The sequence below is a fragment of the Microcaecilia unicolor genome, chromosome 2 (assembly GCF_901765095.1).
Source record: "Microcaecilia unicolor chromosome 2, aMicUni1.1, whole genome shotgun sequence".
Lineage (NCBI taxonomy): Eukaryota > Metazoa > Chordata > Amphibia > Gymnophiona > Siphonopidae > Microcaecilia > Microcaecilia unicolor.
Window position 1 is genome coordinate 573,015,854 of NC_044032.1, and position 18,405 is coordinate 573,034,258.

At 41.8% G+C, this 18,405-nt stretch overlaps 1 protein-coding gene across 2 annotated transcripts in view; it reads left to right on the forward strand.

Moving 5' to 3' along the window:
• The first annotated feature begins 1,624 nt into the window (after positions 1-1,624).
• The window catches only part of PDLIM3 (PDZ and LIM domain 3), a 98,279-nt gene continuing 81,498 nt past the window's right edge, over positions 1,625-18,405 (forward strand). For both annotated transcript variants that reach the window (XM_030191490.1, XM_030191489.1), the window contains exon 1: positions 1,625-1,925. In XM_030191490.1, the coding sequence (XP_030047350.1) occupies positions 1,833-1,925 (93 nt within the window). In that variant the 5' untranslated portion in view covers positions 1,625-1,832. The remainder of the gene's footprint in view (positions 1,926-18,405) is intronic.

Consider the following 18,405-nt stretch of genomic DNA (forward strand, 5'->3'; position numbering starts at 1 on the left):
AATAAAGAAAGAAAGAAAACTGTCAAATAAGTAAAAAAAAAACAAAACAAAACTTTTATCCTCCACCTTTTGAGGCACTGTCTATCCAACTGGGGCAGCTTTAGACTTTTTACAGATGGACCAAGCATAAGCAGTCCCTTATTTCTAATAATATTTTGCTATTGTGGTTTCAGCCCAGATAATGGGCTAGATAGGCTCATACCGTCTATTGTCTCAATCTAACCTCCTTGGACTGGCAGAGAGAAGATCCCGCGTCCAAATTGTGCTTTCATAACTGATGAGCTAGGGAACCCTTAGCTGCTCTGCTTTTGTTTCTGTTTGTGTATATTATTGAGGAACAATATCTTTTTGGCTGTGTGTTTTTCAATATCTTTGACTTTAATGGACCTGATGCAGGCGTATACATGCCGAAACACGGCCCGTGTCAGGTCAATTTATTAAAGGCCTCTTGATTGTTCCATTCTTGAAGGCTCTTTTGTGCTTCTCTGTTGCTGTTCTTGTTTCTGTACTCTTGGACTCTCTCTTCTGCTACCTGGTCTTTATCTGTCATCATTTACTGTATTACCATTCTTTAGTATCCTAATGGCTGGGCCTGAGGAAACAGGGGAAGAAAGAAGGAAGAGCTGCTGGGCCTAAATGGGGTTATCTGGGGCTGAGGGCAAAGGGAGCGCAGGCCAGGGATGTGGGCAAGAGGCTGAGGGGTGGCTGGGACTAAGATGGGGGGGAAGAGAAAAGGGCTGCTGAGGCTGGAGGGGGATGCTGGGGCTGGGAGCAGAAAGAGAGGATGCTGCTGCTGTGTGGAGATGAGCAGAGAGAAGGATTCTAGGTACTAACCCTTATTCACTTGTTCAGAATCCTTATTTTATCATCCTCACTTTAATATTCCCTTATCTCTTGTTTGTCCTGTTTGTCTGTCCTAATTAGATTGTAAGCTCTGTCCAGCAGGCACTGTCTCTTCATGTTCAAGTGTACAGCGCTGCGTACGTCTAGTAGCGCTATAGAAATGATAAGTAGACAAGTAGTAGTAGCACTGGGCAGGGAAGGGAGGGAGACATTGGGCAGATGTGAGAGGTGACAGCATGAATTTTGCCACCCCAAAAAGTGAATAGCTAAAGATTGGCCTGAGGCATCAAATATCTGTGGGCCTGCCCTGTTTATTTGCTGCGTCTGTTCTCCCCAGGATTATACTGAGTTTTTCCTGCTCAATCTTGTGTAGTAAACAGAAATAAAAGCAAAACAAAAGAAAGGAAAATAAGTTGATACCTATATTAGTCCAAAAGGGTATCACCTTCTTTTTCTTTTTGTCTTATTTCTATTATTACTTTTACTGTGGACAGTGGACTAACAAGGCACCCGCAACATTTTGTCGTCTCTTGTCAGTTCTGAAAATGTACGTCTCTGATATGTTAGTATTTTTTTACACAGTGTAGGGAGAAACGCATTTCAATTTCTTCACTATTGCAATGCACAAATCTCTCCCCCCCTTCCTCGAATCCCTACAATCCCCTGCTCTCTCTGCTCTTCCAGTACCTCTGAGCTCTTATCTCTCTCTGCTTTCTCCTCCCCTCCTCGCTCACACCCTCTCTCTGCTTCTCTGTCCTGTAGCTCCCCTGTGTCCTCCCTTCCTCTCTCGGGCTTCCTGTAGCAGCGGGGCTGACTTCTGACGTCAGGCCGAGCCGCTGGGATCCAGAGGAGATATAAAGGCATGGAAGGGACAGGCTGCTGCTGCTAGTGCACCGACCGCAGAAAGAAGGCAAACTGCATGCGGGACGGTGTCGGTCTCCAAAGAAAAACTCGCGACACCCGGAACTTAAGGACATCTGCAGAAGAACATGCCGCAAAATGTGGTTCTCCAGGGACCTGCTCCCTGGGGCTTCAGACTCACGGGAGGGATAGATTTCAATCAGCCTCTGATCATATCACGGGTAGGTGTAATATTTAACACGCAACTTTTAGTCGCTCTATGCTTGCTACTACGGTCCCCGGTGCCGCCACCTCTGGTGCGCTCGCAGTTCTGCAGAGAAGACGTTTTTGCCTGTTCGGATGGGGGTACGTTTGCGTTGTGTTGGCAAATCTATGCTGTGCCATCCTGGGATCTGGGTGTGTGTGTGCTTGTGTGACAGGCGTTTTTCCTTTTTAACAGCAGACACTGACATACCTTGAGGCATGGGTAAGGGATTTTGCGGGGCGTTGACTCGGTTTGCAAGGTTTTGCAGTTAGTAGCTTCGCGATCAGAGCGGCTGCTTTTGTGGTGACGCAAATAGGAGTTGGACGGATTCAGAAACGGGCAAAGGTCAGTCCGACGTTTTCTTTTCTTCAACTGAAGGAGTTCATGCGAACAGCAAGAAAAACTTCCAAACGGCTTTGGTGCATGGAGTTGTGCAATGCACGTGTTAGTATATATACCCGTGAGGAAAACTTCGCAGGTCACTGGTGTGGTCTCTGAAAAACAGCAGAGGCGCTTTCCTCGAAATGTCGACCGGTCTGCTGTTTGCCTATATGACACCATCTAGCCCTCTCCCAGTTTTATTTTAACGTCATCTGTTTTATTGCAGATATATTTCAAGTTTATTATAGGCACTCCCTCCCGCTGGCTGAGCTATTGCTTTTTGCTCCTGTCTTGTGTGTATTGGTGTGATACCTGCCCAAGGTTTTCGGTAAGGATCAGTAACTTCCAATTGTATTACTGCTTGACTAGATCCTCTTTTTTTCCTTGACTTCTATGTAAAACCAATTGTATTCTTTACCCTGATATGGCGATGCCATAACAGGTCTTTGTAAGCCACATTGAGCCTGCAAATAGGTGGGAAAATGTGGGATACAAGTGCAATAAATAAATAAATAGAGCTGATGATGCCCTGAGATACTTTAGATTTATGACAGGTAGAAGGAAGTAAAACTAATTAAAGAAGAGCCTTTAATAACTCCAAAACAGTCCTGTTTCCTCAGGCTCAGAATGAAAAAGATATGGGGTAACTTTATAAGGTTTGTCGACTACATATATTTTAACAAACATTTATACAAGTATGGCACTCTGTGTTGGAGACCCTGAACTCAGAATTGACGTATTTCCACCAGTATACCTTGTTGGGAATGTATGAGCTAAATAATGGATAGTTAAGGACTACAAATACCACAGTGCTCTGGTGTGTAAGGTCAAAACCAGTACTGGTCTAAGGCTGTCTCCTGGAACTGGGTAACTTTGGTAGCCCTGCTTGCTTGTCTGGGGTTAGGATGCTGTACCAGTCCCAGGAAAAGGTGAATATAGAGCTTTCAAGTTACCCAGCTCCTGGAGGGGCGATTTTAGGCAAGCCTTATATATCTGCCAAACTTAGCATGGGACCTGCAGCACTAATTTCAGTGGGTAGAATTGAGGATTATAAATGCCGTGTCGATTGTGGGGGTGCGAGTTCAAATCCAGGATTGGTCAAAAAAAACATCCTGGAACTGGGAACTTGGCAGTTTGGTGCTTGCTGTGAAGGTTGTGGTACTTTTTTCTTAAGCTAAGTACAGTACAGGCTTGATTACCCAACCTTTGCTGATCTGACAGACCTCGGTAACATCACACAGCTTCTCTTTCCATTTTCTGAACCCTGGGCCCTACGTTTACCACAAAACAAGCACCATTGTGAGCCAGGTTCCTGCTTTTACTGCCTTTGTTTCTGCATTGTTTGAAGGGTTAAAAAAGAAACCCAAAAAGAGTGGACAGAACACAAAGGTCCCACGAAGTAGACTTTGAGGCATATTTTCAAAGCACTTTGGGAGGCTAAGTTCCATAGGTTTCTATGGAACTTTGGGAGGCTAAGTGCTTTGAAAATGAGCCTGAAAGTCAAACAAGGAGTGGGAACTGGATCAGGCTCTTCAAAAACAGACTCAGGACTCGAAAGTGAAATTATAGGTGTTTATTTAAGCTGACTCGACATGGAACCATGTTTCGGCAAATACGTGTCTGCCTCAGGAGTCTTGATGTGTATTTTTGATAGTCACACATATCTTTGGTGAGTGCATCTGGTAAAACAAACGTGAACTGGTCTTTAAAAAGACCGTTGGTTAAGGAAAAAGTTCAATAGGTTGTGAAATGCATCTGAACCAACGGTCTTTTTAAAGACCAGTTCACGTTTGTTTTACCAGACGCATTCGCCAAGGATATATGCGACTTTCAACTATACACATAGACTCCTGAGGCAGGCACATATGTGCCGAAACATGGTACCATGTCTAGCCAGCTTAAATAAACACCTATAATGTATAATTTCACTTTGGAGTCCTGAATCTGTTTTCGAAGAGCCTGATCCAGTTCCCACTCCTTGTTTGACTTTATTTGAGGGGTTACCATTGTTCTCCATGTTATCTGACTTTTCATTTATCCAGCAATGGGTTGGCCCCTTTTAGGTCGGATAATCCAGACTACTTTATAAGAAATTATACAATATTGATTTTATATACCTCAGGATCTCCTAGCACACCTGACGAAAGAACCTAAGAAACCCCTTATAAGCTAATGTACCATTACAAAACAGATCACTGCCTCTAGTACACCAGCCTGAGATGATTATGTGCATGGAGAATGATTTATCTGATGTTTAAATACTTAAAAGGTATTAATGTGCAAACTAATCTTTTTCAGAGACAGGAAACGGTAGAACTAGAGGTCATGAGTTGCGGTTCCAGGGTGGGAGACTTAAGAGCAATGTCAGGAAATTACTTTTTCACAGAAAGAGTGATGGATGCCTGGTATGCCTCCCGCAGGAGATTGTGAGGACAAAACCAGTGACGGAATTCAAGAATGTGTGGGATAAACAGAGGATCACTATATATAGAAAAACGAAGGAATCCAATTAAAGCTAAACTTAAATGATCTCATAACTGGAGTGAACTTTGACGGCGGCTTCAGAGGCTGGGAAGTTAGACCAGTGCTGGGCAGACTTCTATAGTATGGGTCCTGTAAATGGCATAAAACAGATCAGGATCAAGGCTGCGGTGGGCTTCGATGCCAACTCCAATAGTTAGGAAGTAGGTTCAGGGTCAGGCAAATTTCTACGGTCTTGCCCCAAAATTGGCAGAGAGAGCTAAAGCATACCAGTGTTTAATCATAATGAAATGGCACCTGTGCAGAGTGCCAGATTTAACTCTGGTCACCTTGGGCAGACTGCAAGGACTGTGCAGGTCTTTATCTGCTGATTATTTATTATGTTATGACCACTATATGACAGTAATCGTAGTTCATACTTAAGCAGACTGAAAATTTCAGGTTGTGTGAGGATGTTCCAAGTGACTTCTTACATGTTACTGATAGGCAGATGCGCAAAACTCCGGCGCAGTTCCGAACCGCACTGTAAAAATACCGCTAGAATAGTGCAGAAAACTCCCTAATGCTCAACGCTAATGAGATGCAAGTAGAAGTACGCTCATAGTGTTGAGTTCGGTGGGAGGACTGGTCTTGGTGCATGCGCAGAGAAGTCCCGCAGTAAGCTTGGCTCCTGTGCACATGAGCCTGGCAAAACCCAAAAGTGAAAGCACACATTGGCATCTGTTTTCTGTGGCCTAAATATAAGCATCTTTTTAAAAAAAAAATTTTTATTTTAGCTTGGACGCTTATATTTGAACGCAGGAAACTGACACCAGTGTGTACTTTCACTTTTGGGTCTGCTGTGACTTGTGCATATTTGTTTCTTATGACCAACATTTAAGGGATTGTATGGGCTGCTTCCAAAAGCAATCAAAACCTGCAGATTTTGAGGAGAGAATCAAGAGAAATCCTCTCTTCAAACACCCTAACTCCAGCTCCAACCTGGCTTTATTTTTTGCAGTTTTGTTTCGGGTGCTGTTTTGAGCATTGGAGAGGAATATAAAATGGCCTTGATTACATGAGCTTGACGACATTAGCATTCTACTTGTGCTGTTCGTCTGCGCGCTCATTCATTCCCGCGCTGCGGGCCTCTGAACATTCTGCACAGGTAAATGTGGGTGCTAGTCTGGCGCTAATGGCCTCTAGCGCCTGCATTTTCTTTTGAGCATTGAGGCCTGAATGATTAATGTTCACGTTACAGGCTTGTTGGAACAAACAAAAGATTCATTAGTGCTATTGGGAGTTTTATCTACATATGACTTCAGGCCATAATGTAACTGTGTTGCATACTGAAATCATGAGGTAATTTGTAGTTAAAACAAGTAGGCACCTGAAGAAAGTCTTAGAATTGTTAAACATCTTTAGATTTGATAAACTGGCCTTAAGTGACTGTATGAAACATAAAATAGCAGATACATTGGCAAGAAGTTCATTTGGCCCTGTCAGTAGTCCCTGTCTACATGAATTTACATAGGGATTTGTCTCAGCTGCCAGTCATACAAGCTTGATTGCACTGATGTAGCTGAAGCCATCTTCCTTCCTCACTGAGGTGAATCTGGAGCCAATAGGCAATGCTATATTTATAGCTTATTGTAGGGGTTAAACTGTAACCTTTAGGTGTTTTCCAGCTAATTAACTGTTTTTGGAGAGTCCTAAAAATAAGTATTGGTGTTCTTGCATTGCGAGAAAAATAACTTTAGGTGCTTTTTTTTGAGTCTATTCCATTTTATAAACAAAAAGTCAGTCTAGGACAAAGTAAAAGTAGAGGGAAGACAGCTCGAGATGGTGTATGCACTGGAGAATTTCAAGGTTCTTCCCCTCCTGCGCCTGCTCCTCTGTCCAAATCCTTACATTTCCTCTCAGCACTTCAGTGCTGCTTCCAGAGCTGACAGGGCATGAGGCTCATTGCCAGTCCTGCTTCTCCAGTAGTGCTTAGTGCTTCTACGGTGTCTGGAGGGTATCATCAGACCTCCAATAACAAGCCTATTTTCAGAGCCTTTTGGTCCCTCTGAAAGTCAGAAGCCCTGAGTGTGTACTGCTGGTAGTTTGGTGTGGGGTGCCCTTGCGACCTATTCCTAGGAGGTTGGTGCCACTGTTCTGTGCAAGTTGGCAGGTGCCTTCTAACCTTGGTAGCCTTCAGCTAGAAGATAATATAACCACAGTTGGATTTATGAGTTTTGTGGCCCCCAAGCTGCTAACATTTAAGAGGCCCCTCTCAAGTAGGAAGTAAATTTTAGGTTTAATGGTTTTCTTTGCTAGTGAAGCATGAGGCCCTAAGCCGTATTAGTTATGACTGAGCATATAGACTTTCATAACCAGTCCAGTTATGGGTCTTTTGTCTCCCATTTCTTTCACTTCTTCCCCGTCTGCTCTTAATACACTTTGTCTGCCCCAAGAATGCTTAAATTCTGTCAGTTTTGGTTATTTCAGTTTGCAGGTAGGAATTTCCGTCTTCTGTGAAGTGTTTCCCTATATGCTCTGAGCCTTAACTACCTCCAGCTCTGTCCTTTTAATCTTTTTTTTAAATATGGAAAAAGCTACTTTATAGAAGCCTGCTATATGCTGGAATATTTCTGTCATCTACTCTCTATTTTCCTCTAGGAGTAGATTTTGTTTTGCATTGTTTAGGCCTCCAAGTGGGGTTTATTTTGAAGGTCCTGTACTCTTTTGGGTTGCCATCCTCTGAACTTATTCCATTTTTTTATTTTTATCACATTGTGGCTTCCAGAATCGAGCACAGTACTTGAGCTGCAGTCTCATCACTGGCTTTAACAAGGGCAATTCAGTATTATCTCGTCTTCCTTGTAGACGTGCCTAATCATGTTGGTTTTCTCTGCTTTTTCAGTGACTATCAATCTTCAGGTCATCCAAGATTGCTCATAGCTCTCTCACTGTGGCAGTTGTCAAGTCTTTGCTTCCTAAGTGCCCAAGGGAGTTTTGTGGCCAACATCATGATTTTGCACTCTTTTGCAGGAAAGTTCAGCTTCCAAGCTCTTGACTATTCAAGCCCCCCTACCCCCACCCTTTACTCTTTTCTACTTTTTCAGGTTCATGCATCCTGTTATAATGGAAAAAATGATACAAAAACCTATACATTTTCCCTCGAGTCCTTCTGCAGTGTTGCTGGTAAAGATATGGAAAAGAACGTACCCAGCATCCATACTCTGAAATACATGGCCCTCATTAATCTTCACCAGAATGGACTGTATTAGACTGACACACTCTGGAGTTCTGTAGTTTAACCAGTTTGTCACCCAATTAACAACTTTCTGCCTAGTGTCCTTTCTGGCTTGTTTAGCAAACTTCCAGTGGAACAGTGTGAAAAATCTTGCTGAACTCCAGATAGATTGCATCCACTACTCCTTCCTAATCGCTGCTTTGGGTATGGTTTAATTTCTCACTGTTCTTAAACAGTGCTCAAGCAATTTACAGGTCAGATACAGCAAGTGGATACCTGTCCAAGAGGGCTTACTATCCTAAGCTGGCACCTGAGACACAAGAGGACAAAGTGCCTTGGCCAAAATTAGAACAGGCATCAGTGGGAGAAGTAGAACTTGAACCTGGGCTTCTGGAGTTCTTAGCATACCACTGTAACAACTAGGCTGCTCAATTCCACATTTTGTCACCTCATGGACACAAAGGCATTTGGAAAGTTATGGTTGTGGAGATGATTATAGACCTTAGATGATGTGGGTACACAGTCTAGTTGCTTTAGTGACCTGCACTGTTCAGTTTTACCCAAACCCAGGGGTTCTCAACCCAATCCTTGCAACACATCTAGCCAGTCAAGTCTTCAGGATACTCTCCATAAGCATGTATGAAATAAATTTGTATGCACTACCTCCACTATGCAAACCTCTCTCATACTTATTCATTATGAATATTGTGAAAACCTGATTAGCTGGGTGACCAGGTTGAGAACCTCTGCCCAATACTGGTCAGATAGATGGGTTTGTAGTTAACTGCCTCCCTCTTTTTTTCCTTTTTAAGCAGTACTAAATCCTCCCCCACTCCCCAAATCCCTTTAAACTTCTCCTGTCTCCAGGAGTATCCTGAAGTGTACTCCATTGGATACTGTTGCTGATCTTGTACAAGTGCTTCAAATACTTCCGGAAATTCAGAAAACCTCCTTAAGGGAGCCGAGTGAAAACTGTCACAGTGCCTTGGGAACCCTTTCATGTACTAATGAGGAGGAAATATTTTCCATTAGCTGTAGCTACAAATATGTTACTTAGGGTCTGGTTTGTATTTCCCCCATGTGTTTAGAGTAAGAGACTGAAGCTCAAATAGTTTGGTATTGAGAAATAAATTGCACTTTTAGCCACATCTTGAGGGCAAGATCAGACCTATAAAAAAGGTTATTGGTAAGCATATGGTTTTCTGGTTGTTAACAAGAATTAGTGATTAATTTATACTATGTTTATGATGAGCAGAAACTGTACCATAAAACAATAAGATGCCATTTCTGGGACAAACTGAAGGTCCATCAAGTCAAGTATCCTGTTTCCAGCAGTGGCCAATCCAGGTCGCAAGTACCTGGGAAGATCCCAAAAGAGTTTTATCTCTGGTATAAACAGTGAATTTTCCCAAGTTCTCTTATAGTTTATGGGCTTTTCTTTTAGGAGCTTGTCTGAACCTTGCTACGCTAACTGCTTTTACCACATTCTCTGGTAATGAATTCAAAGTTTAATTCCATGTTGAGTGAAGAAATATTTTCTCCAACTTGTTTTAAATTTACTACTTAGTAGCTTTTTTTGTGTGCCCCCTAGTCCTCGTATTTTTGGAAAGTTAACAAGCGATTTATGTCTGTCTGTTAAACTCCATCCAGTACTTTATAGGCTCCCATCTGCTGTTTCTTCTCCATGCTGAAAAGCGCTAGACTCTTTTGCCTCTCACAGGGAAGTCATCCCATCCCCTTTATCATTTTCGTTGCCCTTCTCTTTACCTTTTCTAATTCCACTATTGGGCTCACTATCGGACAACCACAACAGAAGGGAAATAAAGGTCCTAACAAACTCACCTTAACAAAGAAACAACAACTAATAAAAGTCCACACAACACCAAACACAATGACCCATACCAAATAATCCAAGTGGGCTACATCAACGCCAGATCCGCTGTAAACAAAACAGCAATATTAACAGACTGGATTATGTCAGAAAACCTTGACCTACTTTTCATCAATGAAACCTGGATCCATGACCAAAAGGACCCTATAATCCTAGACCTGTGCCCTCCAGACTACAAAATCACACATTGGACCAGAAAGGAAAAGAGGAGGAGGCATAGCACTAATCTATCGATCCCACTTTACCACTGAAACCACTGCCGAGTCCATAATGTCTCAACTTGAAATTGCCTCAATCAGAATCCACAACAAAACCCTATGCAACCATTTGAACTGTCTTGTTTTACAGACCTCCAGGCAATTGGAACGAAGGCCAGACTAACTTCATGGACTTCATTTCCAACACATGTGTAACCAACTCCAATATATTAGTACTAGGTGACATCAACCTTCACTTAGAAGACTCAAACTCTATCAACGCATGAGAATGTAAGGAATTCCTCCACTTATGGGATCTCAAATGGCCACAAATGCAAGCAACCCACGTCAAAGGGCACACACTCGATCTCATCTCACACAAACTTTCAACAAACCAAAACGTAATAATAACAGATATTAAATGGACAAACACCCTGGACCGATCACTACAAACTAAACTTATCCCTACACTGGCGGAAGAAGGGTTTACATCAAATACAAGAACACACATCCTACAGCACAGGAGGCCAAGTAGACATGAAAACATTCTGGGAACTGATATACAATAACGAATGGAGAGCACAAACGGACTCCATATACTACCTTATAGAATGGGATACAAGATGCAAAAGCATACTAGATGAAATAGCACCATTACAAACTAGAACCTTACGCAAGCATAACTCGACGGTTCAATGCTGAACTGAAAAAGCTAAAAACACAAGCCAGGAAACACGAACGAACATGGAGAGAGATAAAAGATGAGTATACACTCAACGCATGGCAACAAATACAAAGGAAATACAAATATGCAATAAGACAGACCAAAAGATCATACTATAAAACTAAAATAGGGACAGATTACAAAGGCACGAAGAAATTATACCAACTCGTGAACAAACTACTAGACACCAACCTGGTCACTACAACGAATACAGACATCCCATCTGCAGATAAACTTGCTAAGTGTTTCAATGAAAACATTGTAAACCTACGCAACACGCTACCTCAGGACAATACTGATATCGAAAACTTCCTTAATGAGCTGGACCCAACCTTTGGAGAATATCCGGCTGACCGAACCTGGTCAAATTTCGCCCTCCTCACCGTTGAAACAGTTACCCAAGCAATTAACAGGTTCTCCAACACTCACTGTAAACTAGATACCTGTCCCAGCTACCTAATGAAATCTGCCCCTGACCGCTTCATAGCAGACCTCGCATCCCACCTAAATTAAATGCTTCAGCATGGTCTCTTCCCCAAGGAAAATGGCAATATCCTACTCACCCCGATACCAAAAGATACCAAGAAAAATACAAACGAAATCACTAACTACAGTCCAGTAGCATCTATCCCATCGGTAGTCAAACTGATGGAAAGCATGATAACCAAAACAACTTACAGATTATATAAACACATTCTCAACATTACACGAATCACAGTCAGGATTTCGCTGCCTCCACAGCACTGAAACAGTACTACTCACTCTCCTAGCCAAATTCAAGCAGGAAATAGCAATAGGCAAAAACATCCTTCTCCTCCAATTTGACATGTCTAGTGCATTTGACATGGTAAACCACAATATATTAATAAGACTATTAGATAAGTTCGGGATAGGTGGAAACATACTCAGCTGGATCAAGGGTTTCCTAACCACAAGAACATATCAAGTAAAATCAAATTCAAACATATCATTACCGTGGATAGCAGACTGTGGAGTACCACAAGGATCACCGCTATCTCCGATCCTCTTCAACCTAATGATGATCCCACTAGCCAAGTCCTTATCCAACCAAGGCCTTAACCCTTTCATCTATGCAGACGATGTCACAATATACATTCCTTACAAAAATAAACTGACAAATTACCAACGAAATCAAGTTCAGTTTGAACATCATGGACTCATGGGCAAATGCATTTCAACTAAAACTCAAGAAAAAGACACACTGTCTCATCCTCTCATCCCAACACAGCACGGACAACCCCACAAGTATCAACACCCCAGATTACACCCTCCCTATCTCAGAAAGCCTGAAAATCCTCAGCGTTACATTGGACCGCAACTTAACACTAGAGAGCCAAGTGAAATCCACAACAAAATGTTCCACTCAATGTGGAAACTCAAACGCCTGAAACCATTCTTCCCGAGGAAAACATTTTGCAACCTGATACAATCAATGGTACTAAGCCACGTCAACTACTGCAATGGTATTTATGTGGGATGCAAAGAACAAACTTAAAGAAACTTCAGACCGCCCAAAACATGGTAGCTAGACTTATATTTGGGCAAACGTGATTTGAAAGCGCAAAACCTCTCCGCGAAAAACTACACTGACTCCCAATCAACGCATTGCTTTCAAAATCAGCACCCTGGTTCACAAAATTATCTACGGTGAAGCCCCGGGATACATGACACTTGAGCGACCTACCAATGAGAAACACATCAGAATCAACATGAACATATCTATATCTGCACTACTCAAGCTGCAAAGGACTTAAATATAAATCAACTTATGCATCCAGTTTTTCCTACATAAGCACACAACTGTGGAACGCATTACCAAAAGCCTTGAAAACGACATACGACCACCTAAACTTCCGGAAAACACTAAAAACTAACCTGTTTAAAAAGGCATACCCTACCGATCCAACTTAAATGCCTGATCTCTGCAACACAACAAATCTAAAAGTACGTAATTGATATAACACAACTCTTCCGCTGTAGGATTCCCTAATGTGGCTGTGCCACATGAACTTTACCTACCACAACATCACTTTGTATTTGTTCACACCGGAGTCCGGTACTATGCAAGCCACATTGAGCCTACAAATAGGTGGGAAAATATGGGATACAAATGTAACAAATAAACATCAATAGGTTTCGAAAATACTGATTTGGACGTTTTTGTGAGAAAACATCCAAATGCTGCTTTATGCCACTTTTTAGATGTTGTTCTGTTTTATTTATTTATTTATTGTTATATTTGTACCCCGCGCTTTCCCACTCATGGCAGGCTCAATGCGGCTTACATATTATATACAGGTACTTATTTGTACTTGGGGCAATGGCGGGTTAAGTGACTTGCCCAGAGTCACAAGGAGCTGCCTGTGCCTGAAGTGGGAATCAAACTCAGTTCCCCAGGACCAAAGTCCACCACCCTAATCACTAGGCCACTCCTCCACACAAAATGTCCAAATCAGAAAACCTTGTTTAAAACAGTATTTTCGAAAAAAAAAAAATGTGACCAACAATCTATTAAAGAAGGTCTTTGGTGTAAAGGCTTGAATGACTCTAGAGAGAGATTATAATGAGGGCCAATTACTGATCCCATGTCTTGGGTAGCCCCCCCTGATCTGATGTTTCTCTTACTGCTTACAGCAGGGAAAAATAATTCATTTGTAAATATGGCCTTTCATTTATAGGGTTAAAAACCTCAACATCATCCTACATAGATCTTCCAACTATTTACACAAGAATCAATGACTACTGAAGAACATTCTAATAAAGTTCCCATGCTCTGTTAATCATCTTTCCACTAATTTCATGAAACTGTGATGCAGATGCATCTAGAGCTGAGTATGGTAATATTTAAGCAGAAAACTTTAGCTGTGATTTGGGAAAAGGAAGATGACACTTGATGCCTTGCAGCTCACCAGCCACCTGTCTCTAGAACAGGTGTCAACTAATAGCCCTCTTGTGATTACTCCTTCCAAACTGTGTAAGACAACACCAATGAGTACTTGAGCAAAAGTAATGCCAGAGGGCATAAAAAAAGCTAGGAAGAGCTATGTATAGAGGCTAACTGAACAGAGCTGTTATGTGTGACCTGGTGATGTTTGTTACTCTGTTGCCTTGTGTCTTTTTAGAGGACTAACATTCTGAACGTCTAGGGAGTTGAGCCATCCTCTGTCATTTGTGTGGGCTAGAGAGGAGGAATGTTTCAAAACATGCTTCATAAATATTTGTGAGATCCCTGCTGCAGAACAAATTCTGGTTGGATATGCCATATAAATATAGAAACAGAGAATGATAGCAGATATAGACCTTATGGTCCAGCTAATCTTTCCAACTCCATTCCTGCTGCGGTGCCAAAGACCACAGTCAGTCTTTGCTTTCATTTCACATTTTCACAATTGCTTATTCTAGGTTTTCTTCTACCTCTCCTGGACAGTCATTCCAGATGGCCCAGTCCCCCTTCCCCCACAACCGAGCATTCGGTGCACAAAAATGTGTGTTAACCTGTTGCTAACTCCCTTTTAGTGCCAGCGTTAGCTTTGAGCATTGGCCCTCGGTCATCAGTCATCTCTGCTGGCTGTTGCACTTCAGCCTTTGCCTGCTGTCTTCACCGTCTGCCCCCCACCCCAGGTGTACTGCTCCCTTAGTTTTCTGCACCTTAAGTGCATGACTGCTGTCTTAAATTATACTTCAGAGACGATATCAGTTACATAGCTTTCCAGTATACTGTTGTATCAGAGAATGTCTCAAAGAAAAGCTACAAGAAATTATTATTTTTTTTTTTATTCACGTGTCACCAGTTCTGGTCTCAGCTCTTTCACATGGCTGAGAACGAATAGGGACTGCAGCCACACCTTGTGTCAGCATGCTCAGTATCTACATTAAAATCTTCTCAACCTTTTGAACCCTTTGGCCTCATGGGAGGAGATCATTTCTGCAGATAGAGTAAAGTGATTCAGTTGATGTGTTAGTGTTAGATATGTGGAAATAAGTAAGGAGTACTGAGCAAGAGTAAAGTGACTGGCAGAACTCAGCTGAGAGTGCTGAATTTTTAACTCCACAGGGGACGTCAACATCTAGTTGATTTAAGTCAGGAAGTTAAAAAAAAAATCAGCTTGAGATGCCCAAGTACCCCCTGGAGGACCCCCTGGAGAATGGATTCCTAGGTTGGGAATCCATTGGCCTCTCCTAACCCAAGACTCCTGCAGTATCCTAGGACCTGAGAGCTCCCAACCCAGGCACCATCCCCAGAGCCCCCCCCCCCCCCCCCCCACCCTGCCCCATCCTCCTCAGCATCTGCTCCTGTTGGCCAAACAGCACTATTTTAAAAACCAGGGTCTCAACTAAAAATAATGGGCCTCATGTTCAAATAAGATTGATCTCCTAAATTTTTGCCCTGTTTTCAGCCAAATTTAAGAGCCTGTTCTTAGCTGAAAATTCATCTTAATTTAAGGTCACGAAAGCTATGCTTATAAACTTAGGTCTGCCATTCATCTGCATAGTTTTGAGTCTGGTGCTGAAAATCAGTGCTAAGCTCCTAATTTTTTCCCCACCCTGTTGCCATCTACTTTTTATGCTCCTAAATTTAGGAGTTTAGAGAAATTCTGAGTATTAAGTTATGCGTTCAACCTAGTAAATGTTCAGAGAGGCCAAGTTAGGCACACAAATCCTTTGACTATTAGGCCCTTTGAGTGGTTAGCATAAATCCTTTGAATATCAGAAGGTATGAACTACAGCTTCTTTCTTCACCATTACATTTTTCTTTTTGGCATTGACACTTGCAGGTGGCAGTTCTTTATTATATTAATAAAGTGAGTCGTCATTGATTTCCTCAAGTGCAATTATTCTAAAGAGAAACAGCCACACTTAAATGTTCAGATAAGCCACTTAAAATGTCCAAATGATTTGTCACTGGTCAAAGTCCAGACATATTAAGTGAGGAGCAAAAGACATGAAATTAAATTAAATTCATCTTGTTCAGAATATATGAGCAGGGCTGGTGAAAGGATACCAGGTACCCTAAGCACAGCTTTGACTGAGCTCTTCCCCACCCCCCTCCAAAAAAAAAAAACAACCTTCAGGCACCTAGGCTTTTGGGGGGGGGGGGGCTCAGGTTTTAGGGTTTTAATAATTTAACTCAACCATCATGGTCATTCTAGCGGCACAAAATAATCCTGTAAAATTCTATATAGTGCGACCTACGTTTTGTGTGCAAATCTTGAATTCTGTTTTGCATGCACAACTTTGTTTAACAAGGCAATTGGCACTGATAATTGCCACTTAAGCAATTATTGCCACTAATTGGGTTTAATTAGAATTTACACGCACAACTTTCTAAGCATTTCTATAAAGTGATGTGCATAAATTCTGATACGCAGATCTGAAAAGGGGGTGTGGGCAAGGGAAGGTCATGGGTGTTCCTAGAACGTATGCGCAGTTATAGAATATGCCTGTTCCATGCAAAACATAGGCGTTTGCATTTACACCAGGTTTTAGTTGGCGTAAATGGCTGCGACAAAACGGGTGCTGGGTGTATTCTATAAACTACTTAAATATAGACTAATTCTATAAACCATACCTAACTTTAGGCATGGTTTATAGAATAGGCCTAGGCATATTTTTTTCAGCGCCAATTTTTTATGCATCATAAATAGAATGTAGCTCCATAGGGGTAATAGTGTAAAGTTGGTGCTAACATTTATGCAACTTTACATACAAAGGTTTGGAATATTAGCATATACACACGTATGTGCTCAAATAACACCAGTATGCTACCTAAATTCTATTCTGTAACTAAGTGCATATGATGATGAGCATTTTCTATAGGTAGACTCTTAAGTGGGACTCACACGTGTAACACAGAATATAAGTTATGTGCATATCTCCTTTATTTTAGACATGAGCATTTAAAACAAGCCTTTATGCTAGTCACAGCTGTGTGACTAGTAAAAGGGCTTGCCCCCAAATTATAAGCTAGGCTGGCCTTAACAATTTCGGGGCACTGTGCAGACTAGTTTGGTGGCCCCCTTCAAAACGCAAAAACAGTGGGCGAGGGGGATGAGATGTAAAGGCTGGCCTGCAGTGCGATGGAAGGAGTATATAACATCGGTGCTGAAGAGTACAATTACTGAGGGGGAGGGAGAGAGAAACAGATTGGGTAGCAGATTTGTGCTTAGTGCAAAGCATGCAGGCCGTAGCTAAATTAGAGGCGTTTGGTAAAACAGATGTGAAAGTTGTTTGCACATGCCCCTTTTCACCCTTCCTGAGCTCCTACATTACATCATTTGAACTTTAGCGCATTACTGCTTTAACTGTTATTTCGATTGTCATCTCTTTATACCTGATGCTTTATTCCATTATGTTACCCATATTCTTATGCTTGCTTTATTTTTGTCTATTAGATTGTAAGCTCTTTGAGCAGGGACTGTCTTTCTTCTATGTTTGTGCAGCGCTGCGTACGCTTTGTAGCGCTACAGAAATGCTAAATAGTAGTAGTAGTAGATGGAATTGGAAAAGAAGCTCTAACTTTTGATCAGCCGCCAGTAGCAAAACTGACTTAAGTGTGGGGCCCTGTGCTGTTGCACTTGTTGATCCTGCTTAAGGTCATTTTTTTTTTTTACCTGTTATGCTAGTATTTAATTTGTAACAAAGTTTATTTGGAAGTATAGGGGTGGGGGACACCCCAGTGTGCCTTCCTATGCAGTGGCGGAAGGAAGGTTCTGGGTTCCTCCCCCAGAGTCTTGCTAGTCAGACTAACGAAGAGGAGGTCTGTTCTGGGCAGTGTTGTGTGATATTGAGTTACTAGTAATTAGTCACTGTAATTACTTTATTGATTACTGCAGGAAAGTAATTAAACTAATTCATTATCCCAGTAACTGTAATTCATTTTTAGGAGTAACAAAGCACAACATGACAGGATGTGGTTGGCATGACTTGGCCAAACCTCCTTGAAATAAGCATCAAGAGATGAAGTTATGCAGTATTCACACTGGAGTTGTGTATAAGATGGATATTTTATCTCCATATACCTTAAGGCTTTTACCATAAGTATTCTTGGATGTGGTATCAGTAAAGGAAAAGCAATTAGTTACTCTAAGCAGGTAAATATAATTGGTAATCAATTGCTTTCATAAATGAGTGATTTAATTACTGTAATTACTTTAAGCTGAGAAGTAACTAATTACTTTTGAAGAGTAACTAGTGCAGCACTGATTCTGGGGAAGTAGCCAATAGCAGTAGATCCTCAAGACCTGGAGGGAAGTATAAAAACAGTCTGAGGAGGAGCCTTTGTCTTCCTCCCTCTGACTTGCAGCCATCCTCTGCCCCACTACATTTGTTCCTTTGAAAATAAAATGTCCTCATGGCACTAAAACACTGTAGTTGTGTTTTAGCTCTTTATAAGGCTGTGGTAATGCAAAACAGTGGGAGGAGGCATTCCCAAATACACCAACTGTCCTGAGAAGCTTCTTGAGATATTTGCAGTTGGGGAGCAGTTATAGGAATATTAAAACAGAAAGGAGTCTTAAGAGCTGCTACAGATTTTTGAACACTTTC